Source organism: Macaca thibetana, chromosome 20 (assembly GCF_024542745.1).
Source record: "Macaca thibetana thibetana isolate TM-01 chromosome 20, ASM2454274v1, whole genome shotgun sequence".
In the NCBI taxonomy this organism is placed as follows: Eukaryota; Metazoa; Chordata; class Mammalia; order Primates; family Cercopithecidae; genus Macaca; species Macaca thibetana.
Genome location: NC_065597.1, coordinates 44,748,505 through 44,768,076, shown reverse-complemented (window position 1 = coordinate 44,768,076; position 19,572 = coordinate 44,748,505). Strand labels below are relative to the sequence as shown.

At 36.0% G+C, this 19,572-nt stretch overlaps 1 protein-coding gene across 1 annotated transcript in view; it reads right to left on the bottom strand.

Moving 5' to 3' along the window:
* The window catches only part of ITFG1 (integrin alpha FG-GAP repeat containing 1), a 292,961-nt gene that overhangs the window by 126,171 nt on the left and 147,218 nt on the right, over window positions 1-19,572 (bottom strand). Inside the window, exons 9-10 of the mRNA XM_050773867.1 lie at window positions 19,243-19,337; window positions 16,755-16,927 (exon numbers count right to left, since the gene is read on the bottom strand). Coding sequence (XP_050629824.1) covers window positions 16,755-16,927; window positions 19,243-19,337 — 268 coding nt within the window. The remainder of the gene's footprint in view (window positions 1-16,754; window positions 16,928-19,242; window positions 19,338-19,572) is intronic.

The window sequence follows — 19,572 nt, the reverse complement described above, 5'->3', positions numbered from 1 at the left end:
AGAGTTTTCTCTCAAGGATTTATTCTACTATTTTTATTTCAGATTTTACGTTTTAGTTCTTGATCCATGTTGAGGAAATTTTTATGTATGGTGAGAGATAGGGGTCTAGTTTCATTCTTCTGTATATGGCTGTCCCATTTTCCCAGCAGCATTTACTGAAACGATTGTCCTTAGTGATTGTTTTTGTCTTGACAAAGATCAGTTAACTGTAGACTTTTGGCTTTATTTCTGGTTTCCATATTCTGTTTCATATTCCGTTTCATCGATCTATGTGTCTATTTTACTTAATACCAGTATTATGTTTTCGTTATTGTAGCTTTGTATTATAATTTGAGGTCTGATAATATGACTCCAGGTTTGTTTTTGCTCAGGAGTGCTTTGGTCATTTGGGCTCTTCTTTTGTTCTACATAAATTTTAGGATGTTCTTCTAATTCTGTGAAAACTGACACTGGCATTTTCATAGGAATTGCACTGAATCTGTATATTGCTTTGGGCATTATGGTCATTTTAATGACATTGATTCTCCTGCTCCAGGACCATGGGATGTTTTTCAATCTTTTTGTGCCATCTACAATTTCTTCCATCAAAGTTTGGTAGTTTTCCTTGTAGAGATCTTTCAACTTATTAGTGAAATATATTCCTAAGTATTTTATTTTGTCTTTGTAGTCAGTGTAAATGAAACTGCCTTCTTGATTTGTTTTTCAGCTTGATTTGTATTGGTGTATAGAAATGCAACAGAGTTTTGTATGTTGATTTTCCATCTTGCAACTTTACTAGATGTGTTTATCAAATCTATGAGTTTTCTGGAGAAGTCTTGAGGATTTTTCCAGGTATTAGACCATATCATTAGTGAATACAGATAGTCTGACTTTCTCTTTTCCAATTTCGATGGTTTTCATACTTTTCTATTGTCTGATTTCTCTCATTAGGACTTCCAGTATTATGCAGAATAGGAGTGGTGAAAGTGGGTATACGTGTCTTGTTCCAGTTCTTAGGGGAAGTGCTTTCAATGTTTCCACATTCAGTATGATGTTGATTGTGGGTTTGTTGTATATGCATTTTATTATTTTGCGGCATGCTCACTATGCCTAGGTTTTGAGGATTTTTATCATGAAGAGATGAATTTTATCAAATGCTTTTTCTGCATTTATGGAGATGATCATATGGTTTTTAATACTGTTTATGTGGTGAATCACATTTATTAATTTGCATATGTTGAACCATCTTTGTATCTCTGGAATAAATCTTGCTGTGCTGTTGGATTCGATTTGCAAGTATTAGGTTGAGGATTTTTGCATGTATGTTCACCAGATTTTCTCTTTTTGTTGTGTACTTGCGTAACTTTGGTATCAGGGTGATAACAGTTTCAAACAATGAGTTAGGGAAGATTCCCTTCTCCTTGATTTTTTGGGATAGTTTCAGTAAAATTGGTACCAGTACTTCTTTGTATATTTGGGAGAATTTGATTGTCAATCCCCATAGTCATGCAGGTCTTTTGTTGTTGTTTTGGGGAGATGTTTTTATACTGATTTCATCTCACCACTCATTATTGATCTGTTCAGCATTTATATTTCTTCCTATCTTGAGAAGTTATGTTTCCAGGAATTTACCCATTTCCCCTAGGTTTTCTAGTTTGTGAGCACAGAATTGTTCATAATATTCTCTGATGATCTTTCATATTTATGTTGTATCAGTTATAATGTCTTCTTTTTCATTTCTGATTGTATTTATCTGAATCTTCTGTTTCTTGGTTATTTGAGAGAGTGGTTTATCAGTTCTGTTCACCTTTTCAAACAACCAACTTTTTGTTGCGTTGATTCTTTGTATTTCTTTGGTCTCAATTTTATTTAGTGCTACTTTAATTTTTATTATTTCTTTTCTTCTGCTAGCTTTGGGTTTGGTTTGTTCATGTGTTTCTAGTTCCTTCAAGTGTGATGTTAGTTTGTTAATTACCTTTGTTTTTGGAGGCAGGGTCTCACTCCGTTGCCCAGGCTGAAGTGCAAGTGGCACAATCGTGACTTACTGCAGCCTAGACCTTCTGACCTCAAGCGATCGTTCCACCTTAGCCTCCCAGGTAGCTGAGTCAACAGGCATGCATCACCATGTCCTGGCTAAGTTTTTTTTTTTTTTTTTAATTGTTTGTAGAGGTAGGTTTCACTATGTCGGCCAGGCTGGTCCTGAACTCCTGGGCTCAAGCGATCCTCCTGCCTCAGCTGCCCAAAGCGCTGAGACTACAGACATAAACCACCAAATACAGTCTTTTTTTTAATGCAGGTATTTAACACTATAAACTTCCCTTTTAGCACTGCTTTTGCTATATCCCAGAGGTTTTAATATGTTGTTTCCATTTTCATTCTGTTCAAAAAAATTTTAATTTCCTTTTTAATTTCACCGTTGATCCAAAGACTGTTCAGGAGTGTGTTGTCAATTTCTGTGTATTTACATAGTTTGTTTTGTTTTTTTGAGATGGAATCTGGCTCTGTTGCCAGTGGAGAGCAGTGGCACAATCTCGGCTCACTGAAACTTCCATCTCCTGGGTTCAAAAGATTCTCCTGCCTCAGCCTCCTGAGTGGCTGGGATTACAGGTACACGCCACCATGCCCAGCTAATTTTTGTATTTTTAGTAGAGATGGGGTTTCGCCATGTTAGTCAGGCTGGTCTTGAACTCCTAACCTCAGATGATCTGCCAGCCTCAATCTCCCAAAGTGCTGGGATTACAGGTGTGAGCCACCGTGCCTGGCTATTTAAATAGTTTTGAAAATTTCTGTTGGTATTGCTGTCTAGTTTTATTCTGCTGTGATCTGAAAAGACACCTGACATGAATTTGATTTTTTAAAAATTTTTGAGACTTTGTGGTATAACATATGATCATTTTGGAGAATGTTCCATGTTCTGATGAGAAGAATTCTATGGTTAGAATGTTCTACACGTGTCTATTAAATCCATTTGGTCTAGAGTCCAATTTAAGTCTAGTGTTTGTGGTTTTTCTGTCTCAATGTTCTGTCTGTTGCTGTGAGTGGCATGTTGAAGTTCCCCACTATTATTGTATTATTGTCTATCTTTGTCTTTAGGTGTAGTAATATTAGTTTTATGAATCTGGGTGCTCTGGTGCTGGGTGTATATATATTAGGATTATTATATTTTCTTGTTGACTTGATTCCTTTCTCATTATAAAATGACATTCTTTGTTTTCTTTTTTACTGTTTTCGATTTGAAGTATGTTCTATCTGATATTAATATAGTTACTCCTGCTTGCTTTTGGTTTCCATTCATGTGAGGAAAATATTTTTCCAACTCCTTTAACCCACAGTCTGTAAGTGTCTTTACCAGCTGAGTGGATTTCTTACAAGCAGCATGTAGTTGGCTGAGTTTTAAAAACCCATTCCACCAATTTTTATCTTTTAAGTGGAATATTTAAATCATTTACAACAAGGTTAATATTTTACGCTTTCCTGTGCTTTTATGGTGGTAAGTATTGACCCTTTGTTTCCATGTTTAGAATTCCTTTGAGTATTTCTTATGGGTCCAGTCTATTTGTGACCACTTCCCTTGATGTTTGCTTTTGTGGCAAAGACTTTATTTCTACTTCATTTATCAAGCTTATTCTACCAGGATATAAAATTCCTGATTGATCGTTCCCCCCCGCCCCTTTTTTTTTTCTCTTTAAGAACTCAGAAAAAATGCTCTCAATCCATTCTGGCTTGTTAAGTCTTATGCTGAGAAGTACACTGCTACTCTGATAAGGTTTCTCTTATAGGCAACTAGACATCAGATTTTTTCCTACATGTTGACCTTATACAGTTTAATGACTATATTTCTTGGTGAGCTATGTCTTGAAATGCACTTTTCTGGTATTTGCTGGGCCTTTTATATTTGAATGTATAAATCTTTTGCAAGACTAGGAAAATTTTAACGTAATATTTCCTTAAATAGGTTTTCTAGTCTTGTTGCTTTTTCTTCTCTCTTGGAAATACCAAAGATTCATAAGCGTAATCATTATTATGTAGTAACATAGTGAAGTCTTTGTTCATTTTTTTCTGACTCTATTAATTTAAAAGATCTGTTTCAAGCAGTGAGATTCTCTCCTTTGCTTGGTCTAGTCTCTTGTTGAAACTTTCAACTGTCTTGTTTAATTCCTGCAATAATTTTTTTCCTTTCTAGCAGTTCTGGCTTTTTTAGAAATAATGATATCCATCTCGTTGGTACACTTGTCATTCATATTCAAAATTAATTTATTGATTCATCAGTACTGGTTTTCAGATTTGTCTTTTATTTCCATGAGATTCTTTACAATCAATAGTTTAATTGGTATTTTGGATATTTCTTTTTGGTTAGGATCTATTACCAGAGAATTATTGTTTCTTTGGGGATACCATAACCCTCTGCTATTAAATACTTCTGCATTATTACACTAATTTCTTTGCATATGAGAAAACAGTTGCTTCTTCTTGCTTTTGAATTTACTTTCTTTGGGGGTTTTTTTTTTTTTGTCTTCAGGATGTGACTATGATGTTGTTGAGTAGGGCTGTTTTGGCTTTGCTTCTGGGTATGTTCAGTAGCAAAGACTCTGTACAATATTGGTTATAAATAGCTTTAATTTGGTGGGTTTCTAAAACGGCAGTTTGTAGAAGTGGTGTACTGGGTGGATGAAGAAGCCACTTCAGAATACTGAGAAGCCAGGGTGGCATGGGTGATGGTGGATGCAGAGGTCACACGAAGCCGGTCTCCTTCCTGAGTGCTGTGCATCTTTTTCAGCAGATTTGCCTTGTGTTTTGGAGGCTGACCTGGTCAGTAGGTGGTACATGCCAGTTACAGCAGGCGGCCATGATAGCAGTAGGGTTTATGTATGGTCTTTGTTAACACCTGGAGAAGTGCTTCAGTGTCCCAGGTGGTGGGTTGGGCCCTGGAGTGCTCAAGGGCTTGAGTCACCTTCACTCTAGGAAGGAGTGGTAAAGCTGGGTAAAGCCAGATTGGGGAACCCTGCACTCAGGCCCCCCATGGCAGATGTACACACCAGCCCTGAGTGGGGTGGTGGGGGAGTCCTCAGGCCCCTGGTAAAATCTGCTGAGGTCTCCGCTTGGGGAGTGAAGGGCGGTACCAGCACCATGGCTCTGATAGGCAGGAATGGGATCTGCTACCTTTACTCGTCTTTGTCTGATGTTCAGAATATTCTGTTAGGTTAGACAATGCTGTTCCCTTTTAGGCTGCAAAGCTATTTACTTCTAGGATGAAACTGTATCAGACTTTGTAGTGGTTGTGCAGGTTGATCTCCTGGCCAGTAGGTAGTGCTTGCTGGTGAGAGCCAGCTGCAGTGGTTGTATTAGAGTCAAGGCTTGACCTTTCTTAACCTGGAAATGTAGTTGGGTTTCCCAGGCAATGGGTTGGGCCCTGGAATTCTCAGCGGCCTCAGTCCTGTACTTTGCTTCCAAGGTGGGAAATAGGGGGGAAAGCTGGTGGTGGTGGGTAGAGGAGAAAGCAGGGTGGGGCTGAGACGGGCAGGTCTATACCTGGTCCTCCTAATGGCCAGCACAAGTGCCAGTCCTGATGCGGGTTGGAGGACAGTTCTCAGGCCACTGGAACAATAGTTCAGGGAGAAGTGGAGTAACTCTTTCTGTTCCAACTAACCAGCATGGGGAAGGTGGGGTGGCTCAGTTTCCATAGCCTAGCAGGTGGTAGTGAGACCTGCCTTGCTCTCATGCTCTCAACCTAGTGGGACACCATCCTACGGCCTGCCACTGGCATCACGCTGAGGCAGCCAGCCAAATCACAAGCTGTTTGTCTTTGGACTGCAATACAGCCCCAAGCCATAAAACTGTGGCTCCCAGGTGAAACCCCTCCCAGCCCAGTTCCATGATGGGGAGGTACCTGAATCCCATACCTTTGGCTGGAGCCAATGACACACTTGCTTATCAGTTCTGGCCTGGTTCCCAGGACTGTGCATAGTCTGCTAAAAGGTAGGATCAAGAGTGGTGTCTTACGGTGGCCACTTATGTTTCAGAAAGGGCACAGGATGTTCTTTCCCTGGAACAGTTCCTTCTCATAGTCTCCTGGCTACTCCCTAAGTTAGATTCAGGACTTGAGAGGGACATGGTACTCTCCTATGGTCTAGATTGTATGATTCCCCAGTGGGAAAGTGGACTGCAGAAAGAGTCTCATTCACCTTTTCCTGTATGGGGGAATCACTCCCAGTTCCTGGCCCACTCTGGTCAAATAGGCTTCCTGTTTTCCTTCTTCTTCCTGTTTTTTTCTTGTTTCTTTTCTGTTGACTTCTTCATGTTCCTTCTTGGAAAATGTATTCTAAGTGTAATAGTCTACATGCTGTTTTGCTCTTCGAAGTATGAGGTGTGCTTGAAATGCTTCTAGTCAGCCATCTCTACCACTTGGTCACAAGGGTGTGCTGGAGAGCTCTGACATGAATGGCTGAGAGAAGGTCCAGTTCTTCACACCCCGGGGGCAGCAGGTAAGGGAAGAAGGATAAGGTCCCTGAGTAAAGAAAGACCTGGAGGAACTGGAGACTACTCCACCTTTCCTAGAGTGACAGTTCTGAATTCCAATGACTGTTACTTGGTGGTGAAATGATATGTTTGGATAGCCATGGAGGCAAAAGCTCACAGCTGAAGGGCCGCTGCCTATGCGTCTCCAAGATTTTAACAATAAATTTGGCTTTAATGATTCTTACAATATACATTAAAATAGAAGGCAGATGGCTTAAAAAGAGTTTAATATAAAAAAGACATCTTGAAACACTCGATGGAACTTCTGAATACAGAATGCTAGTGCTGGTACAGAGTGCCGAATTTCAGTTATTTATTTTCAGATTCTAGCATAATGCTCCTTCGTAATTATAGACAAATTATTGAATAAATACGTAGCACAGTGAAAAAGATTGTGCAATGAACTAGATCTACTTCTGAGTGATCCACTCAATTCTACTACTAAGTGAGTGATCTTAGATAAATCACTTAAGTTCTCTGTGCCCTAATTAATTCATAAATAAGTAGACTATGTGATTTTATATTTCCTTTCAGCCCTAAAAGCCCAGGAGTATAATTTTTAAAAAGTATTGAAACACAGAAATCTATGTGCCTTAATAAAAGTAAATAACATTCACGACCAGAGAGATTTACTAAAAGACAAATGAGAATAAAACACAGATCAGTGAACAAAACAACCACCATTAGACAATCCTCCTTCCCATAGGAACAGTGTTCAAGATGATTCTTGGTGCAGATTTTCACTGAGAGACAACGGACTAAAAACTAGAGAAAATGTAAATTAATGTATTATAATATAAAAAGGTCAAACCTGTAAGTGCCTTATTGAGTCTGTGTTGATTTAGAGTGAAGATGAATTCTATTTCAAACTGGCAGTATTTCCAATGTTTCTTTTTCTTTCTTCTTGAGGTGGCGTCTCACTCTGCCGCCCAGGCCGGAGTGCAATGGTACGATTCAGCTCACTGCAACCTCTGTCTTCCAGGTTCCAGCAATTCTCCTGCCTCAGCCTCCCGAGTAGCTGGGACTACAGGCGCCCGCCACCATGCTGGCTAATTTTTGCATTTTTAGTAGAGACAAGGGTTCACCATATTGGCCAGGCTGGTCTTGAACTCCTGACCTCAAGTGATCTGCCCACCTCAGCCTGCCAAAGTCCTGGAATTACAGGCATGAGCCATCGTGCCCAGCTATTTCCTATTTTTTTCGAGCTAAATATTTCATGACTGACAAATGATAATGATATAGGGAATGCCTGATTTGACAGAGGATCAATTATAAAATGATTTTATCTATATCTGGTGCTTATTAATCTATTCAAAAATCCTCGTTAAAATTTTGTTTAACAGGACTCATTTTATTGGCTGATCAAAATCAACCAGGTTTTTTATTATTAGACTATAGCACTGGATAAACTCAAGACTTAGCCCACTAACTCACTTCATTAGGTATTTTCTCAAGGATGCCAGATGCTGAAGAGGCAGCCAGCCATATAGATGTGACCTTGTCTAGTTTCCCCAATGAGTTAAAAAAAAAAAAGTCTTTATGTTTCTGAGGTTTCTGATTATAAAAGCAATGCTATGGTGTAGTAAATGTGAAAAGCAGCACAAGAAAGAATAAGTATCTGCTACTAAAACAGAGAGGGAATTATTCTGGTTCTTTAAGACTCCTGCTCTCAAGGAACTTGTATTTGTTTTTTTTCTATTAACGGAAGGGTTACCAGTTACTTTTAAGAGTCAAAATTTGTATTCATATTTAAAAGACTAGAGAAATCTGTCTTTTAAAATAAGTCATGCGCACTGCTCCAAAATACTTCAGTTAAAAGAAGGCCTGCTGAGGAAAAGACCTCTTCTTTAGGTATGACATTTTCGGTATTCTTTTTTTTAGCAATGTTAACAACTAATACATAGTATATTTAAATGATTATACTATGTCCAAGATCTTAATGCTGCAATCACTAGATGCAGGCAATTTAAACATTGTAAAAACTTACTTTGTGGGAGTAAAAAGCTGTTACCAATAAATTAAAGACATAAAGCCTAATTTAATGGGACACCCTGTACTTTCCTCTCGCATTTATACTCTTATTTTGACAACTTCTCCGTAATGCACCAGAAGTATATGTTTCATTTCACAGATGAAGAAATTATGACGCTGTCAGGCTTTTAAAGCAAATCTTTTTATATCAAATCTAATTCTCATGCCACTGTGCCACGTTGCCTTGCTACCTGACTTACATTTGTTATGTTTGCACATTGGTATGAAGAAAACACTTAGATCAGTCTGAACCAAGCTTCTTTTCTGCAAAAACAGAGACGAGGTCTTGATATTCTATTTAGATTTAGTGACAAATATATGAAGAAAAAAAGGCAATAGGCTGGGCGCGGTGGCTCACGTCTGTAATCACAGCTTGGGAGGCCGAATCACGAGGTCGGGAGATCAAGACTATCCGGGCTAACACAGTGAAACCCCATCTCTACTAAAAATACAAAACAACTGGCCGGACCTGGTGGCGGACGCCTGTAGTCCCAGCTACTTGGGACGCTGAGGCAGGAGAATGGCGTGAACCTGGGAGGCGGAGCTTGCAGTGAACCAAGATCGCACCATTGCACTCCAGCCTGGGAGACAGAGTAAGACTCTGTCTCAAAAAAAAAAAAAAAAAAAAAAAAAAAAAAGACAATAATGCTGATTTATATTTTCCTTATACATTCTTTCTGTATAGTATATATTCTTTATTTCTGTTTTTGCTTACGAAGAAAGTGAGAAAAGGTGATGGGCTTATGTAAACAGATGTATCTTGCTACCAAAGACTTATTATGTGTTTTAAAAATTCACATACACAACATTGAAAACAATTATCCAATATAGCGCTTAATCTACCAGCCTTAGGAGGAAAAGGTTACGAAGTGAGGATCTGTAAAGATTTTGATATTTTAAGCTACCTCCTGAAATCTACAGAAACACACTTCCTGCTGATACCTTTTAATTCTCCCTTTTAGTGTTAGTCATTTTCTTTTTCCTTTTTTTTTTTTTTTGGAGATGGAGTCTCGCTCTGTCGCCCAGGCTAGAGTGCAGTGGTGCGATCTTGGCTCACTGCAAGCTCCGCCTCCCGAGTAGCTGAGACCACAGGCGCCCACCACCAAACCCAGCCAATTTTTTGTATTTTTAGGAGAGATGGGGTTTCACCATATTAGCCATGACGGTCTCGATGTCCTGGCCTCGTGATCCGCCCGCCTCCGCCTCCGCCTCCCAAAGTGCTGGGATTACAGTGTGAGCCACTGCGCCCTTCCCTTTTATTTCCTTAGAGACAAGGTCTGGCTCTGTCACCCAGACTGGAGTGCAGCGGTGTAATTACAGCTCACTGCAACCTCCAATTCCTAGGCTCAGGTGATCCTCCTACTCAGGCCTCCTGAGTGCCTAGGTACCTGCCACAATGCCTGGCTAATTTATTTCATTTTATTTTTTGTAGAGATGGGGTCCCACTATGTTGCCCAGGCTGGTGTTGAACTTCTGGGCTCTACTGATCCTCTCACCTTGGCCTCTGAAAGTGCTAGGATTACAGAGTTGAGTCACCACACCTGGCCTGTTAATAATTTTCTGTTGCAAGTTTTCAACTTATTCTACCTTTACTTAAATTAGTCTGATCTGACTAAGTCACTGGGATTTGGAGAAAAAAATTCTTAGATTGATACATTTTAACTTACATGTTTTAAATGTTCTGAAACATAAACAACCCTTTGGGATATATAGTTGTAGAAAAAGAAGAGAAATGAAATACCCATCAGTTCTTTCCGTATCAATAATCTGTGTAGTCTACAGTTGGTAGGAGGTGACTGAGCTGTTCACAGATCTCTCGGAATTAAAGTCATCACTCACATTGTGCCAGTCTAGCTTAATTATAGGTTTCTTAGTTAAACTTAAGAGGGAAAGGGAAATGAATGGTATTTCAATCTTCACAAGGAACTTTCAGGGTAGGTATAACCACCTTCATTTTATAAATTTACAGATACATAGACAGGTCAAATAAATGACAAAAGGAAACAGAAGTACAAGTGGTAGCACTGGCATTTCAACCGAGATCCAAAGTACATGATCTTTATTTAATTCTCTTATCCAAAGATGCATTTAACAGTAGACTTTTAACTGTATGTGAGAGATGATGCAGTGCATGTGTTTCACAATTTGAGCATAAATGTTGTCTGTACATTTGTAAAAACAATCTCCATTTGTGTTTTATTCCTCCTCTTATTAATATATGTGACTGAAAGTACATATATAACAAGAGAGGCCTGAATCTAAGTCTTGCCCTATTCACAGACTATTAGGAGAGGGATTTTCCATCTTGTCATCCTGGTGATTCCATACACAATAACCACTAGTCTGATTCATATAGATAGTTAAGATATACCAAAAAAGAGTGCAAAATCTTCCACATCACTATTCTTTTGAAGAGGACTGCTAACTATTCCTTAGCAGTCATAAAACTTTGTGGCCACTATTCTTGTAAAAAAGCTGATTGATATTAAATAAAATGGATTTAAGTATATTATCTCAGAATGGCATTCTCCTTTCCCAGCATTGCCCTACAAAATACAAAAGTTAACCGTATATGTTGATGATTCAACAGCTAAAAAGCTTACTTTACTTTATCATAGTATAATTTTATGTAAAAACAAATTTAGAAGTGCACTTATCAGTGGACTTCATGGACATCATGGAAAATGAAGAAATTTATCTTGGTACCACTAGTGTATAAGTAATGAAATTTACCAACATAATTTGTATGGAAAGACAAGTATATACACTCATATATCATTTACTACTTTCTCTCTGTAATTAATGATGTGCTATCTTATACACATAAACTGCTTGGAAAATGATACTTCTTACCCAGTGTCTGTAAGTCGTATTTTCTGGGTTGCTTTCACAGTGGTAACTAGTACTTTGTAGTGAGTAAATTTCATTTCTGTCTTGTTCACTTCTATAATCAAGGTAGTCAATGAGCTGAATAAAGACATTTTTCCAGAACACAGCACAAAAGATACAAGTTAAAAAATGTGCGCGTATCAGGAGAGAGACAAGGAGGACAGACCTACAACTTCCCTCATGTGTTCTAATATGAGCTTTAGAAACAAATTAACAAGTACATAATAATAATAAAAAAACTAAGAGAATGAAAGAGAAGACAAAAATAACAGAAATTTACAGGAGTCACAATTCAACTCCACATGGTAACATTTCAAACTACTATGGATAAAGTACAAATCCAGTATCTTAGAACATAAGAGGTTACCTGCAATGAACCATCAGATTATCACCAGACTTGACTAGCAAAAGTGAATATTGGAATTTAATGGCAAAGTGTCTTTAAGGATATGAAGTAAAATAATTTTGAATCTAGAATCCTGTACTCAGCCAAGTTAGCAATTCAGGCTGGAGGAAAATAAAGAAAATTTCAGACATGCAAAGTTTCAGAAAGAGGCTGCAGACTCTCCCAGATAGAATTACTTGATAATGTGTCCAGAAAAATGGAAACTGAAGAAAGAATGAAAGATATAATATTCAATGGTGATCAGAGAAACCAGTAAACCCTGTAGCTAAGTGTAAATAACTGTAGCAACAAAATGTGAAAATCATTCCATCAATTGATAATACCACTGAATGAGAAGTAATTGGGGTGGGGAGAGAGAGAACTAGAAGTGTCCTAAAATTCTTGCCTTACATATTAACTCCAGTAGTTCATTAAAGGTAAAATTTAAGCATAGGTATTAATATTTAAATGTAACCACTATGACAAAAACAAACATTTTAATATGTTAACCCCCTTAGGAACTATAAAAGGAAGAAAATGTTGAATAATCCAACAAAAGGTAGAAAAGAAAATAAAAATAAAGATTTAAATAATATAATTAACAGGAATGATATTTCAGATAACCATTCACTGAGCTATTAAACTACCAGAAACATTTCAACAAGTTTCTAAAAGTATTGCATAAGCCACATTTATATTTGCAATGCCATACTAAAAGAACAAAAAATGAAGAGATAGACTCAAATCCAAAAAACAACCATAAATGCAACTTCCCAAACATATTTATGTGAACTCTTTAAAATACCTTTCTAAATAATTCTGTGTATATGCAAAATTTTAAATAAGAAAGAACAAAGAAACCACATAGTATCAAAATATATGACCTGAAGCCAAGCTCACAATATTTAGTCTTAAAAGCACTTAATAGAAAACAAGAGTAAACATCTATTAGTTTAGTATTCAATGAAATAACGTAAAAAATAAAAAAAATAAAAATAAACTTGAAGAAAGCAAAACAGGAAAAAATGTAAAAACAAACATAAAGAAAATATTCATAGAAGAAATTTATCTTACTGAAAATAAAGGTGATTCTTTGAACCTCTACAATACCAACAAAAACACAGACATGACTGAAATAATAAGACGGAGGAAGAAGCCTTTATCAAGTCTGATGAAAGAAATTAAAAAGGCAAATAATACTAAAAATGTGAAGGAGTCGTATCTAAAGACTTAAAGAAAATTTAAGAAGTATAAAGGAATGCAATTTTACACCTATAAATTTAGTGTGTAAGGGTATTTAATACTTTAAAATTGATTGCTGACAAAATAAATAATGTGTAATATATCTTTTAATGTATCTCTGTTGGGATTAACGGTAGAATTAACTCTCACTGTCTACAAAGGTTTCTTCCCTCAGAACTAATTAGTGGAGTTCTTTTTCCATTTTATTATGGGACTAAGAATTTTAGTATGGGATTCATTATAGTAGATGAATAGGCAATATTATTGAAAGAAAATTTTTTGATCTTTACAAATTCCAAGTTATGAACTTGGAGTTGGTTAAGTGAAGGCTAGCCAATATAGCAATTATGAGGTCTTCTTCAATAATGAGACACAATGAGTTTACATCCAGGACAATATTTCTTTCTTTCTTAACATTTATAATTTCAACTTTTATTTTAGATTCACAGGGTACATGAGCAAATTTATTACATGGGTATACTGCATGGTACTGAGTTTTGGGGTATGACTGATCCCATCACCCAGGTACTAAGCACAGTACCCAACAGTTAGTTTTTCAACTCTTGATCTCCTTCCTCTCTTCCCTCTCTAGTAGTTCCCAGTGTTTACTGTTGGAATTTTTATGTCCATGAGTACACACTGTTTAGCTCCCACTTATTAGTGAGAACACGCAGTATTTGATTTTCTGTGCCTGTGTTAATTTGCTTAGGAAAATGGCCTCCAGCTGCATCCATGTTGCTGTAAAGTACAAGATTTTGTTATTTTTCATGGCTGCATGGTATTCCATAACGTATTTATACCATATTTTTAAAAATCCAATCCACTATTGATGGGCACCTACATTGATTCCACGTCTCTGCTATTGTGAATAGTGCTGCAATGAACATACATGTGCATGTGTTTTCGGTAAAACAGTTTATTTTCCTGTGGGTATATACCCAGTAATGGGATTGCTGGGTTGAATGGCAGTTCTAAGTTCTTGGAAAAATCTCCAAACTGCTTTCCACAGTGGTTCAACTAATCTAGATTCCCACCAACAGTGTATAAGTGTTCCCTTTTCTCTGCAGCCTCACCGGCATCTCTACTTCATAGAGAAAATTAAAAAGAATAGTGGCTAGAAATGTTCCCACAGATGTAGGCCCTTGTACTATCAACCTCCATGCCTTTTTTAAAAAGTAGAACATCTGCAACATAATGTAACCTTTCATTGATGAGTCAGGGTCATTAATGTAAAGGTAAATTATTGTATAAAGCTGAGGATGCGGATGAAAACGCAGATTATAACTGAATTAGGAATTCCAACTTACTAGCTGTATGATATTGGGTAAGTTGTCTGATTTATCTCAGACCATTTTCATATTTGTAAAATAAAGATAATAACTAACCTATGAAAAATGAGGCTAGAGTAATACAAAGTAAAATTATTTCATAAACAAAAACCATTTTTTCCCCAGCATTAACTAACAGGCAATATATTACATTTGGCCATTTACAGATGTACTTGCCATTTTATAGGTTTGGGATGCTCTCATAGCTGATACTCAGACTTCTGAGTGTGCTTCTTTGCTGCCAAAAACGTTTTTTATTTTTAGCTACTTCTAGGCTTGGAACTCCTATAAAAGCCCAATGGAAGCTCAGGTTTTGCTATCCAGTTTCATCCAGTGACTTGCAATATATTAGTAACAATAAAACTCTTAAATATGTCAACATTTTGACTGTATCATACAAAGGTGATAGGAATAGTCAGAATGAAGACTAAGAGTCACACTCTTAAATGCAGTCACTAGATAAAATTCTCAAAAGAAGGAAGAAATATTCACTCTATGTGCTTGACATGATACATTACTAACATAACTTCTATAGTACCAGTGTTAAACAAATATTTATTTATTACTAGGAAATTACAATCTGTCCTTGAATTTTAGAAAATGACCTAACAAGGTCTAGAGCATTAATTTTAATATGATTTGTCAAATTTTCCTACAGAAATGTAACAGCAACTCTAAATAATATTCAGATTTAATTTAAAGTTAGGGCTACTTCTCATCTGTGATGGAATGAACATTGAGATGAACTGAACTCTATCCTTCAATTTTCATCTACCTTAAAAGAACAGAAAAGAAATAATTGATTTTTATACAATTGCTTTTATAATGGTATTAAGACTTTCATAAAAAAGTACAACTGCCTTTAGTACTTATTTTTCCTGCAGAACTAAAGTGTTCACTGCTGAGTTAGCAGTTGATACCATCTGTATTGCTAAATGGCAGAGGAATTGTTAACAAAAAACACAGTTGATAAAGAACTTTTATAGTAAAATATAAATTATTTAAATATTCTAAGGATGAGTAATCACAGGATTAAATGAATTTAAAATGTAATTTCTTATTCTTCTGAATAGACCCAATGTCTAAAATAAAGTAATTTTGCAGTTCTTTGCTTTTATGTGTCACTATGCTTTCAAAAGGAGTAACACTCACGTTCCATTCAGAAGTTTGTTTTGGCTATATCAGATCTGTTTCACACACGTAGGTTATAAGTACATATTAAACTCTGCATAACACCATGGTCATGTCCTTGGAAAACTCTACAAACATGATGCAGAGACATTATAATTTCAAACCAACGTCCTTAGGAAAGTTAACATACAGACTCTCCACGCTTTTCTGTAAATAGTTTAGGAACACTCACTAATGATAAATATTTCTCTAAATATCAGATTTCCAGACAACACTAGTGTTAAAAGCAATAATAGGTCTGACTTTTTCTGAAGAAGTTGTTTTGTATCATGAGCCTGGTTCTGAATATGGAGCTGAATCACTAGTAATTCCAGAGTCAACAAATAAATTAATACTCAGAAAAATAATGTAAAAGGAAAGAAAGAATAAGGGCCAAGGAATATCATTAATTGTGAGATGAATAAAATGATAAGGTATTAAAATTTAGGAACAGTCATATTTATGGCATCTGTCAGGATTCAAGCTAATTATGAGTTTAACTATATTGTTTTATCTATTGGTACTTCTATTTCAAAAATTAAAGTAATTGCAGCATTAAAAGTCACTGCTAATGCAATAAATGTACTCACAGTTTACACATACAGAAAGTATCAATAGTCATGGTGGAATTTCCAGTGTCATTACAAAACAAGCAATAATAATGTAACAACATTTATCAAATGTAAAATCAATATGCCAAGAGTATCTTTCTAAGTCATTCATTTACTTTTACCTTATTTAATCTTTACTATAACTCCATGACAGAGGTACAATTATTACACTTATTTTACACATGAAGAATTTGAGTAATATGACCAAGGTCACACAGAGGGTAAGTGGTTGGACTGCGATCAAAGCCTAGAGTCAGTTCTTAACCACCAGTGTCTTCGGTCTCAAAATGTAATTGGGTCATTTGCCTATAAAAACTTTTGACCTCTTAAAGATTAAGTTTTACTGAGTGAAATATAACTTTTTACTTCAGACTGGGTGTTCATTTTTGTTTTACAGATAATGAATCTGTGGGGAAAAAATAGGTATTCTAAGCAGTTATGAGAAGTGCAGGGATCAAATTAAAACACAGGAACTGAGCTCATCATGTTCCTTATTTAAGAGATTATAACATATTTAGGTACTATTCAGTTGCAAAGCACCATGGTTTGCAAATATTTCTCACACAGTTTACAAATATTTCTCACTTGATTTAATTTCCTTACCTTCCAGATGTGTTCTTTAGTATGACCAGAGCATCTGGATAGCCATCCATATTGTAGTCTCCAATATGAAGGGTAATTGGAATTGGTATTTCAGTTGGTTGCTGTTCATCCACAAATGGCACAAAGCCCCAGAGTGTGCCCTTATTACTGAAATCTTGTAGGACTGGAACCCACTATGGATTAAGAGAAAAGGATCAGACTTTATAGTTATGAAAAAATTTACAATTTGCAAAACAAATGATCCATTAAGTTTTCAAGATAAGCATTATTTTACTTAACATCTTTATCTCTACAATATGGTAGGGTATCATAATTTACTCTGGTGAATAGGTGACACTCTGGGGAAAGAAAAAAAGTAGTCTCTGTTAGAATTTATCCTAGTCATTTTTGTCTAACTGGCACAGAAAGCCTTAGAAAGTTTTTCACAATATTGCACGAATCTTAGGATTGAACTGATATTAATACACATCTAGTCAGATTACATAATTTAAAACTGTGTCACATAGAAACACTCAAATGAATATTTTAAAAAAACTAGAGCAAACTGTAATATCATCTAATACTGATGTCCTTTTGGGAGGACGAACTTAGGAGGAAAGTTAGAACATGACAGAGACCCCCTTGTTCATTCTGCTGCTGTGCCTCTTACACATGCAGATGACTTCAGTCATTACCTTCCAGCCAAGCAGCTCCTGAGGCTTTGCAAACAACACCAGGCCTGACAGGCTTCATCAGTAACTGACAGGCAATTCTCAGCCAAGAAGAATGAGCTCTGTCACTAAAATGGCCGGAAGCTACATTTTTAGTAAATTCCTTTATTTCTATATTAATGGCCATGAAGAGAACAGAAAGAACAGGCTGATTTCAAAAATAAGCTTTTAGAAATCCCTTTCTCTTCAGATAACATAAATCTTCACTTTTTAATAACTAGAAATCTGAAGAGTAGAAATCATGCCATTACAGTTGTAGATGTGCCCACAATTTGCTGAGTATGAATGCTGGCACATAACCTGAAGATGTCTGAGCAGAAGCAGGCACAGCTGACTTGAGATGGCAGGAGACCAAACATGCCTAGAGATTCCTTTCCTTTCCTTCTAAGCAGGTGACTCATTTATATGGCTGAAAGTCAAATTATATTAAAGACGGTTTCTTGAAAAGGGGTTAATAAACAGAGTATCTGCAATAATTTATATATTTTCCAAAGAAAGTATAATTTACCAGAGAAAAAGGAAACTTGGAAAAGACATATTTACAGAAAATGAGTGTTTTAAAAAAATTGGTATGCATCTTTAATAATTTTTCAATCTTTAAGCAAAACAGTATTATTTTACATATCATTAAAATGTTTCAATGGTTTCACTTGATTTTTTAAAAACTGTTGGGTTTTATTTTAGCAGATGAGATATTTCACTGCCACGTTATCACAAATTTCTGAAGAGGCTGACAGGTTATTAATGAGGATAAACCACATTGAATAAAGTATTCCTGTTAAAGTAAATGTATTAAGGCCTAAAATGTAAAAAGATTTTTCAGTATCAATATGACACTGATAATAGTCACCAAAGAACCGTGACATTTATCTTCCCAGAGAGAGAGATGACTGTATAATTTGAAAATATTCTTACAGTAGCCTGTCAATAGGCAATAATTACTAGGATTACTAATAATTATGAACCAATGATTAAGTGTTACTTGATCTAAAGTTTTAAGTGATTCAAAACCTTAAAAAAAGTTCAAGATAAAACTTACAGGTAGAACAGTTAAATGCTTTCATTTATTTTATTTTAAGGCTAGTAAAATGAAGCAGTGGGGGTGGAGAAGAAACAAGGACATCCGTAACTGGCTGTGTATACTTAACACCACTGTATTCAGACTAGCCAGTTAAACGCTTTTAGAATGTTGACTGTTTGAAGATTTGTTTTCACATAAAATATGATGCTCCCTTTCCATAAGGGCTATAAAAGTCAGTATGTTATTCTATCATTTATTACCCCCCAAAAGAAAATAAAACAATTCTAATAAGATTCTTATAACCTATCATTCCCATATTAATCCTCCACTGTGACTGTCAGATTTGAAACTGCTTACCTACAAGTTACAGGTAAAAGTCAGCAAGAGGTAATAAAATAGGTTTAGATAACACAAATAAAAACAACATCAGCTGCGAAAATAGATATAATGTTCTTCTATGTAACCTTTCATTATAGTGTGTTCTGCCATATTCCTGGCATATAAAAAGCTAAAAGATCATTTAATTATAGTATCCAGAATGGGTTTTCTTCATCAGAAATAATTATAACAATGCTCCTCCCTCAACAAATTAAAAAATAATAGATTTAAATGCATTTCATTAAGTTAAAATGAGGAAGTTGGTAACTTAATTTTGGGGTTCCCTCTGTTCTGATTCTACAGGTAACTTTTCTAACCTTTGAAGATTTTTTTCCAAGCACATAAAAAAATGTTTACATTAAAAAGCAACTTGATATACCTGCTTTGTCCCAGATCTCACTAAGTAGATGGTACTCTTTTGGCAATTTTTATCTTCACAGCCTGGCAGTAAATGATCCATGTGTCCATCTCCATCTGCCAAAAGAAACTTCAAGAGTCCATTAATAGTCACAAAATAAAGTGTTCTTGTATGGTATATTACATTTATTATTTGTTCAAAGTCTACATCAATCTGGATAAAACAGAAGAATTTGACACATGGCTTCAAAATGAATATGATTTTATTCATATTCTGGCCCTTGCAACTGATTATCTGGACTGTGTCTTGTTCTAAATTGCACACTTCTGTGTGGTTAAGTATTTCTATAGG